A 10,248-nucleotide genomic window follows, 5' to 3' on the forward strand; every position below is an offset into this window, starting at 1 on the left:
GCAACACAAAAAGAGACTGGTATCACACAGAAGACATTCAGTTTTCATTAGACAAGTCAAAACCTCCTTAGATTTATAACAGTAGAATATTACTGTCTCATTCTCTTGTCTTCTTTCAATGTTTCTGTATTGAATGATCTGCCTTTGTCCTAAATCTATCTAAAAAATAATAAAAGTCTTTGATTCTCTTTTCCAACTTTCAGAGTTAAATGTATTTTTCCATACAGATATTTTTGGCTCAGTTTATATTTTTTCTAAGTTGACATTAACTCTTTAAATGTCAGTGTTCCATAACGAACTTGTAACAGTGTAAAGCTCAACTTAGTTACTTGTATTTCTTCCAAATTAATCAATACATTATTTTCATGTCTCCTCTTATATTACTCTCACCATATACATAACATTCATAAGTTTAAAATTCAATAATATCTGAAGAATATTTGCACAATTGGGGTAAGCTATTATACATTAAAAAGGCAGTGGCAACTTGCTCATATTTCCATGAATAGAAGAGTGGGAGATGGGTGAGTGTTGAAAAATTACCTATTAGCCGGGCTCGGTGGCTCAGCCTGTAACCCCGCCTTGGGAGGCTGAGGTGAGTGGATTGCCTGAGCCCGCGGGTCGAGACCCGCCTGGGCAACTTAATGAGACCTCATCTCTACAATAAATCAAAAATTTAGCCGGGTGTGGTAGCATGCGCCTGTAGTTCCAGCTACTTGGAAGGCTGAGGCGGAAGGATCGCCGGAGCCCAGCAGGTTGAGGCTGCGGTGGCCGGGAGCGACCACTGCAATCCAGTCTAGGCGACAGAGTGAGACTCCAACTCAAAAAAAAAAATGAATGAATGAATGATTCTGATGAGTTTTTTTTCATGCTGTACTAGTAGTGCCCATGGATGCTTCTGCCCTCTTGCAGCTGGGTTCCCAGAACTGTTCCACAAGCTACTCAGCGAGTGTAGGGGATATCCTGCCCTGTTTCTTGGATGTGAGATTTCTCTGCTAAAAGTCAGTGATAAAAATTAATACCCACATTGGTATAATAAAAAGGATTAGCTGGGCACAGTTTGCCTATGCCTATTATCCCAGCACTTTGCAAGGCTGAGGCAGGAAAATTGCCTGAGGCTAGGAGTTCAAGACCAGCCTGAGCAACATAGGGAGATCTCATCTCTACAAAAAAGAAAAATAGCCAGGTGTGGTGGTGCATGCCTGTAGTCCCAGCTACTTAGGAGGCTGACACAGGAGGATTGCTTGAGCCCAAGAGGTAGAGGCTCTGGTGAGCCCTGATTGTGCCACTGAACTCCAGCCTGGGCGACAGAGTGAGGCTCTGACTCAGAAATAAAGGGGTGGAAAGTTTCCCTATATAATCAAGATGAAACTTGATGCCAGAATAAAGAAAATTTTAAAAGCTCTAGTAATATACATGCAATTAGACATCCCCAGGACACTGGTGGATTTCATAACAACAAAAAGCTAATAGTTCGCAGAAAGAGAACAAGGTAGATAAACACTCATTTGCTGAGACATGGCAGTTTGTTTTTCATTCATTAAGGAAAGACTGTCCACTAGCCAAACTCAGGATGCTATTAATCTAATCGGGACAAAGACCCAGACCTGACACACAACAATAGCAGAGCAGCATGAATCAACCCAACCTGCTAGATAACAATCGAGGAAGCGACTCACGTGTGGGAGAGGTTTAAATGCAACCCCCACAGCCCAGATGAACAAAGGAAGTCCTAGTCAAGTACAGAGCAGATGAGAACATTCTACCAGGGCCACACTTTCTGCTGAGCCCAGCACCAGCTGATCCCCCAGGGTATGCAAATGAGGTAGATAGCACAGCCCCTGCCCTGCCCTTGGGGAGATGACAGCACTGGGAAGAGGAGATTAATGGAACTATCAGAAAGCAGTCTGGACTGTGTGTGAGGAAGTGCTGGGTAGAAACTGTGACCACACACACCAGAAATGCAGAAAAGGCAGCGATGGGGGAGTGGATTGTGCAGAAGAGGTTCTCCAAGTGGGAAGGACTTCTACTGGGCACTTAGGAGACAGATAAGGACTTCCTGCAACAAGGAAGAGGACAGGAAAAAAAGGAAAAGAGAAAGAGATTTGTTTATAAAATGGAATCACAGCTAAAGTATTGCTGGGACTTGTCTATGTCATAGGTTATTAATTCTAGAAACTTCATGAGGGTCTGGTGTTCTCTATCAACTGTTGATGTGCATTTTGTCCAGTTATGAAACCGGAAGCCATCATTCTGTAAATTGGCACCTTCAAAAGAGTAGAGGCAAGCATGATTAAAAAAAAAATTATCATTCACAAATAAGGGTGACTCACCACAACCCTTTGTAGCAGGTAGATCGGGTCCGAGAGGGTCACGATTCATTCTTTCTCTCACCAAGCTCCCTGGCGGGACAGGACACAGCCCATGACTTCTTCTTTGACCAAAAACTTCCAGTGGATTTCATGACCTTGCTCAGCCTGCCCTTTCCTGAAGGTCACTGGGACTATGGTAAAGGGTGCAGCTCAGGAGAGGAGCACATCGTCAACTGTGGGGAACTTGAGAATGAGGCATCAAAGTCTCATTACATCCTTCACCCACCTTCCACAGAATTTCTTCCCTCAATGTCTCATAGGTTCAAAATGTAAATCTCAGAAAGTTGAGTACATGGATGGGCCTTATAAGTCATCTGTTTGTTTCAGAGACAAGAAGATGAACTCTGAGAAGTTTAACTGCCCAAGATCACAGAGCCAGTGCCTATCAAACAGAAGTCCAGGTGTCCAGGATCTGAGTCAGGACTCCCTCAACTGTACCTGGTCATATTAATAAGAGGAAGAGTGGGCTGTTTCCATAAAGAGCCAGAAAGTAAATATTTAGGCTTTGCAGATTGAACGCTCTCTGTTGCAGCTACTAAATTAGGCCTTTGTAGCTTGAAAGCAACCCTAGACAATATGTAAATAAATGAACATGACTGTGTTCCAATAAAACTGTATTTACAATAACAGGAGGCTGGCTGGATTTGGCCATCCAGCTGTAGTTTGCTGATTTCTGAACAAGAGTATTGAATCATTTACCGATCGCTTACCATGTTTCAGAGGCTGTGCCTTGCAAGCATTTTCTAATTTAATTCTAAATAACCCTTTGAGATTGGAATTATTCCCACAGTTCCACAGATGTGAAAATTGAATCTCAGAATAATAGGTAACTGGCCCAACATCTAGAAGCTCATAACTGGCAGAGCTATTAGTCTAGCCTAAATCTTAATAACTACAACTCCAGAGTCTTAACGAATCAACAATAGACTGTTCAGATGCACTAAAACCATCGGTTTTGATTTTGAATGTTTAATGAGCCTCCTTGAAAACGCTCCTGTCTGGGGCTTACTGAAAGGGGGTGATCAAGAATTCCAGTTCACCTAGGATTGAGAGGTTTCCTAGAACGCAGAATTTTTTATGATAAAAGCTGGAGAGTCCCAGGCAAACCAGGATGGTTGATCACCCTACCACTAGACATTTTGATGTCTGATTGGGGTCTGTTCAGCCGAACAAAGTAAGGTAGACATTGATAGCTAAGTAAGGCAGGATTTGAACTGAGGCCCTCTTCCCCTGAATAGCACAGAGCCCGAGAGCAAAGGCACATGATAGACCCAGGGGAGAGGGTTACTGGAAAGAGAAGGATGGGTCATTTCTCTCAAGCAGGAAGGCATAATTATGCTTCTTGATTGGCCCCATCCATTCTTTCTTTTTCTCTTCTCTTATCCTTACTCAATGATCCATCCAGGGTCCTTTGAAGACCCCTAATGGGGCCTACACACTCCTATTTGCACACACGTCAAAGAGGGAAGGAGAATTAACTGGGAAGCTGGTCACAGTAGAGGAGCAGGTAGGGCTTTGGCATGTGCCTGGAGCACACTTGGGCCCCTTACCTGCTTTTCAAGACTCCCAATCCAATCTACTTCTTCTGGAAGTCTTTTCCCCCTTTCCCTCCATGTCGCTCTGTGCTTCCCTCCCACAGACCATGTTGTTCTCATGAGCATATAATTATCAGTTAGGCTTGTCTATCTCCCTGCCTCGACCTTGAGCTCAGTGCTGATCACACCTATTCACCACCTTGTCCCTGATGCCTAGAGAAGAACATGTCAAAAAAAAACATTCCTCAATAAATGTTTACTGAAAAAGAAATGTGTTTGTCCAAAGGGAGGAAAATGGTATTCTTATCAGACTTTTAGGGCACAGTGAATGCCCCATATATGTTTTTTGGATAAATGGATGCATACATGCACGATCACCCAGTAGATGTTGAGCACACAGTGGATATACTTTTGAGCTTCCCTCCAGAAGCGGGTCGAGTGCATTTTGGTTTTCACAGCTTTTCAAGACTCCATTCCCAATACAGCAGGGAAAGGACAACTAACACCAATAAGGGGAAGTGAGGACCAGTTGGAAGCCCAAACTTCACCTGCACATAGACTATTTATGTACCTAATCCTGACTTGTACCCCACATCAGCATAATAAAGTAATTTTTTTAAAACTGTTAAGAAAATTTTTGTGGTTTTATTGTATCATGAGGCACTGAAACATCTGAACAAATCAACCTGGACAGGGAGGCAGCTGCTTTCTTCTTCACTTCTTTGAGTTACTAGAACAACTTGTCAGTAGATATTTGTTTAAAAAGGACAATTTTTTGCATTACTTAAGTCTTTCCAGGCATGTGCTGGTACAACACAAACTTCTCCTGTCAGCTGCAACTAGGCTAGCATCCAAACATCATGCACAACACCTTGGTGGCAGCAGCGCACTGCGTCTACTGCCACCATGGCTCTGCTCATTTGTGTATGATATTTGGAGCATCTGGAGGAGTGTAAATAGTATTGGGAAGAGGAGGGAGGAGGAAACAGCAAGAGTGCCTGGCCGGGAGGTGGTGAGCCCAAGCTGTGCAGGGCAAGCCTGAACGTATCATTGGTGCAAACCCAAGCATCGTTGATGTTCTTTCATAAAAAGATCTGGTGGAATCCCATGATGGGATCTTCATCGGCCTTGAGCTAGCCCACAACCATGCTGATGATGCAGCTATCTGGTATGGGCTGATGGTCCTGTGCCGTGCTGTATTTTCTGGAAGGAAGGCTAGACAACTTCTCCACAATAGCAGCTTTCCCCCTGCAACTGCTGTCCTTCTCACGTGAGGCATGACACGTCAATGTAAATTGCGCCTCGTTGGGTTCTATCGTTATCAAATAACTGGTAGTAATGTTGAATGAAGCTGGATCCAATCTGCTCCCAAATTGGCTTGTCTCCCATTCTGGAGTGTCACTCGGCCTTGTTGAGACCTGAGAGGCTGGCACGATAGTGATAGCGGCAGCGGCAGCCCAGCGGCGATCTGCATAAAGTAATTTTTAAAAAGACTCCATCCTCAAGACAATTGAACAAGAAAAATAAATAAAACCCACTCATACTGTAAATAAATAAATAAATCTATCTTTATTCACAGACGACATGATCTTGTGTAAAGAAATAAACAAGGGGAAGGACCAGGACTAGTGCATCTGCCTCGCAGCAGCGCTGGATCATGCTCCCTCCTCCCGTCCCCAAACAAGCCCAGCTGATATTGTCTGTAAATAATACATGAATTCTGAGTACTTTTTTGGGCAAAGCTGGTTTCTGCTCATCTTTTATGTTGGCTGTTTTTTTTTTCTCCAGAGCACTTTGGTCTAAACTAGGCTCAGGTGGTTCTGTGCTTGTGGCGAGAAGCTTAGGCAAATCATGCAGGTCAGGAAAGCTTTCTTGCAGTAGCACCAGTAAGACTCAGGTATTTTTGACCTGAATATGCAGGACACTGAATAAACGTAACCATTTTGTAAAAAGCAAACAAAAAAAGAAATAAAGTTTAGTAAGATTGCAGAATACAAGATCAATATATAAAAATCAATTGTGTTTATACACACTTGTGATGAATAATCTGAAAATTAAATTAAGACAAGAATTCCAGACTGGCCACAGTGGCTCACATCTGTAATCCCAGCACTTTGTGAGGTGGAGGCAGGAAGATTGCCGGAGCCCAGGGGTTCAAGACCAGCCTAGGCAACTTGGCGAGACCCCATCTCTACAGTAAATCAAAGAATTAGCTGGGTATGGTGGTACACACCTGTAATTCCAGTTACTTGGAAGGCTGAAGCCGAAGGATCGCCTGAGTCCAGCAGGTCAAGGCTGTAGTGGCTGTGAGCATGCCACTGCACTCCAGCCTGGGTGACAGAGTGAGAGTTTAATTGAAAAAAGAAAAGAATTACATTCACAATAGCATCAAAAAGAATAAAATACTTAGGAATGAAATTAACAAAAGATGTGCAAAACTTGTACTCTACTTTGAAAGCTACAAAGCAGTGTTGAAATAAATTAAAGAGGATCTGAATAAATGGAAAAACATCCCCTGTTCAGGAACCACTAGACTTAACAATGGTAAAATGGTAAAATTCCTCAAACTCATCTACAGGTCCAACAAAAACCCTATCAGAATCCCAGCTAACTTCTTCATAGAAACTGATGATGGTTGTAAATTTCATTTGGAGTTTCAAGGGATCTATTATAGTCGAAGCAAACCTGAAAAATAACAAAGGAAGATTTACACTTCCTGATTTCAAAACTTACTGCATGCCAGGCATGGTGATTCATGCCTGTAATCCCAGCACTTTGGGAAGCTGAGGCAGGAGGATTGTTTGAGCCCAGGAGTAAGAGACCAGCCTAGGCAACATAGTGAGACCTTGTATCTACAAAAAAATTAGCCAGGTATGGTGGTGCATGCCTGTAGTCCCAGCTACTGGGATGCTAAGGTGAGAGGATCACTTGAGCCCAGGAAATAGAGGCTGCAGTGAGCTATGATAAGGCTACTGCACTCCAGTCTGGATGACAGAGTAAAACTCTGTCCCTTTCCCCCACCCAAAAATTGGAGCCCTCATACATTGCTGAAGAAAATGTAAAATAGTGCCACTGCTGTGGAAAACAGCCTGGCAGTTCTTCAAACAATTAAACATAGATATACCATGTGACCCAGCAATTCCACTTCTAGGTACATACCAAAAGAAATGAAAATACCTCCTCACAAAAACTTGCACACAAACATCTACAGCAACATCATTCACAGTAGCCAAGAGGTGGAACTAACCCAAATGCTCATCAACTGATGAATGAATAAAGAAAATGGAGCATGTGAATAAAATGGAAAAATATTCAGTCATGAACGAGAGTGAAGTCCTGATATATGCTACAACACAGATAAACCTTGAGAACATTGTGCTAAGTGAAAGAAACCAGGCACAAAAGGCACACATTACATGATTGTATAAAAGTCCAGAACAGGGAAATCTAGAGAGGCAGAAAGCACATCAGAGGTTATTTAAGACTTGGGTGGGGCAGGAAGAGGGACGACAACTAAAGGGAATGAGCTTCCTTTCTGAGGTAATGAAATGTTCTAAAATTGAATGTCTACTGGGCACGGTGGATCATGCCTGTAAACCCAGCACTTTGGGAGACCAAGGTGGGAGGACGGCTTGACCCCAGGAATTCGAGACCAGCCTAGGCAACGAAGTGAGATCTTGTCGCTACAAAAGAAAAAAAAAGCCTCTAGTTCTGTCCTTGTTGTAAATAAATAAATAAGACTCTGAACTAAAGACCAGCGAACTGTATATTTTAAATTGTTAAGCTGTATAGCCTGTGAATTATATCTCAATGAAGCTGTTTCCAAAAAATTAAGACTCCATTTCTCCCCAACGCTTCCATACACCTACACAAAGTCATAGTTTTGAAAATTGGGTTAACCCATTCCCTGACTTCAGGGAACTGATCCCTATTGGAGACTTCTGGGCCTTTTTGACAATTTGAGGTAACTGGCCATTCACACACACGGGCAAAGTGGGACTTGGATCCTAACTGAAGCCACAGTCCTGCATCAGGGGAGTCTGGAGTTTGGAAAAACACATCAACCACCCAACAGCCAGGCTGCCATGAAAGGAGGCCTCAGTTGCTGATAGTCTCCAGCACATTCCCAGCACACTCCACCCGTCTCTAGCTTCTCCTTTCCCTTTTGGCAAATTTCCCTCCCTGCCCACTTCTCCCACCCCAACCGACTCCTGACTGAGGAAAGGCAAGCACATGCCCGCCATCTCCTTTCCAACCAAACTCTACTGCCTCAGTCCCCCGCTCACACATAAAGGCCAGTTGAACTCTCTGTTCTGAGTTAAAAGCTTTATGTTGGGTGTGCTAACAAGCTGCGGGTTTTGGCCTTTTTCCTCCAGCTCGGATTACCTGGTTTCCAAGTGGCCCAGCTCTGGGGGAAACCCTTCCAATCAATGCCTTCAGTTGAGGTCGAAATGTCCAGGCCTCTTAACTCCAGAGGAATAAGAAACAGACCAGAGGAAAAACACAGTTACTACATTAGTTCTTTATAGCCAAGGTCTCCAGCTGGGGGTGGGGGATGAAAAGTTTTCATATTTAGTGAATAAATGCCTTGTAGTCCTCTTTGGCTTTTCTTTAAAGAACTTCAAACATGTAGCCAACATTCCTCCCATCCTCCAGTGGCACCCCTGGAAGAGAGGTGAAGTAAAACCCATTTCACAGACCAAGAAATGGAGGCAATAAGTAACCTGGTAACTTTCCTGACTCCTGAACAAGTTCTTTTTTTTAACATATTTTTTATTTTAAAATTGTGGGGTACAGTTAAGGGTTAGGTACACAAACATGCATTGTGCAGGTACCCTTGTTGATGATGTGTGCCCCCCCATCCCCAGACACATACTGACTACCATTAATGTCACCTCCCTTCCCCTCCCTGCCCCCTCACATAGTTTCCTGCCACTGTCAATCCTTTTCTTACAGTATTACGATAGTTGTTCAAGGTCCACTTATGAGTGAGAACATGTGATACTCAGATCTTTGTTCTGTGAGAGATCACTCCGTATTATTAACTCCAATTCCATCCAGGTTGCTGCGAAATTCATGATTTTGTCCTTTTTTGTGGCTGTGTAATATTCCATTGTGTGTATGTACCACATTTTTTAATCCAGTCCTCTTTTGATGGACAGCATGGTTGGTTCCATGATCTTGCTATTGTGAACAATGCTGCGATAAACATACATGTGCAGGTATCTGAACAAGTTCTTAAGGTACCACTTTCACTATCAGATTTACTTTTTTTTCGTGAATCGGGGGTCTCACTATTGTCACCCAGGCTGGAGTGCAGTGGCACAATCATGGCTCACTGCAGCCTTGACCTACTGGGCTCAGACGATCCTTCCACCTCAGCCTTCTATGAGTAGCTGGGACTACAGGCACATGCCACCACACCTGGCTCAAGTAATCCTCCTGCCTCAGCCTCCGTACGTGCTGGGATTACAGGCATGAGCAATCACGCTCAGTCCTCAAATTTACTTTCCGCCTTACTTTGAAAGTGCCCCCTAGACTCCCACTACTTGCTTTTCCAAGATAAATCCTACTTCTTTCTATTCAAATATTCAAACTTTCTTCCTCCATGATATGACCACCAAAACACAGCCCACCCTGACCCTTACTTTTCTGGAACACACAAAGGCACTGATATTTTTTTTAAAAACTTCTCAGTGATTGTAATATGTAGCCAGGTTGAGAACAGCTGCCTTAAGGAAAAAGACTAACATATTTGACCATGTAAAATGTGATGCCTACAAGACTTCCACGTTTAAGACAGTGGACTAAAGATCTTTTCTCCCTCCTCTCAGAAACCATCTTTAAACAACAAGAATGAAAAACAGAACTTTCACTTCACTCTCAATGAAATTAAGAGACACTGGCATAGAGCAGGTGGAAGAAAATAACTGATTAGGCAGAGGCAAAATACAAGTCCCCAAAGAAAGAATACCAACAAGAAGCCGAATACTTTCTAAGCAGAACTCCAAAGATGCTTGAACCTGGAGGCACCAGTTATCACAGAAGAGATGAGAGGTGTGCGGCTAATGCAGAGATATTGGTTGAAAGTTCACAAGTGAACTCTTTAAAACTGCTGACCCCTTTCTCAGGCAGGCAAAGAGATGATGACCCTTTCCTTACCTCCAGGAAGTTTAGTCTCTAGAGAAAGTGAACCAAGAGAGACTCCAAACCCTGGGTACCCCAGAAAGGAGTGGACGAGATGCAGAACCCTAAACCAGGGGGTTATATGAAAGTCTGCACACTGAACCAGAGTGAGAATCTCAGCCCCTTGCCTTTGCCAACTTCCAGAATGCCCAGAG

General features: G+C 43.4%; 1 protein-coding gene and 1 pseudogene across 1 annotated transcript in view; one reads left to right on the forward strand and one right to left on the reverse strand.

The window, feature by feature from the left end:
* LOC110596001 (protein JBTS17-like) overlaps positions 1 to 2,645 on the forward strand; it is a 24,098-nt gene extending 21,453 nt beyond the window's left edge. The window contains exons 8-9 of the mRNA XM_021714655.1: positions 913 to 1,001; positions 2,352 to 2,645. Of these exons, the coding sequence (XP_021570330.1) occupies positions 913 to 1,001; positions 2,352 to 2,645 (383 nt within the window). The remainder of the gene's footprint in view (positions 1 to 912; positions 1,002 to 2,351) is intronic.
* Positions 2,646 to 4,676: 2,031 nt separating this feature from the next.
* LOC103264675 lies at positions 4,677 to 5,337 on the reverse strand (annotated as a pseudogene).
* Between the last annotated feature and the right edge of the window lie 4,911 nt (positions 5,338 to 10,248).

Source organism: Carlito syrichta, unplaced genomic scaffold (assembly GCF_000164805.1).
Source record: "Carlito syrichta isolate Samal-C Ts95f unplaced genomic scaffold, Tarsius_syrichta-2.0.1 Scaffold305689, whole genome shotgun sequence".
In the NCBI taxonomy this organism is placed as follows: Eukaryota; Metazoa; Chordata; class Mammalia; order Primates; family Tarsiidae; genus Carlito; species Carlito syrichta.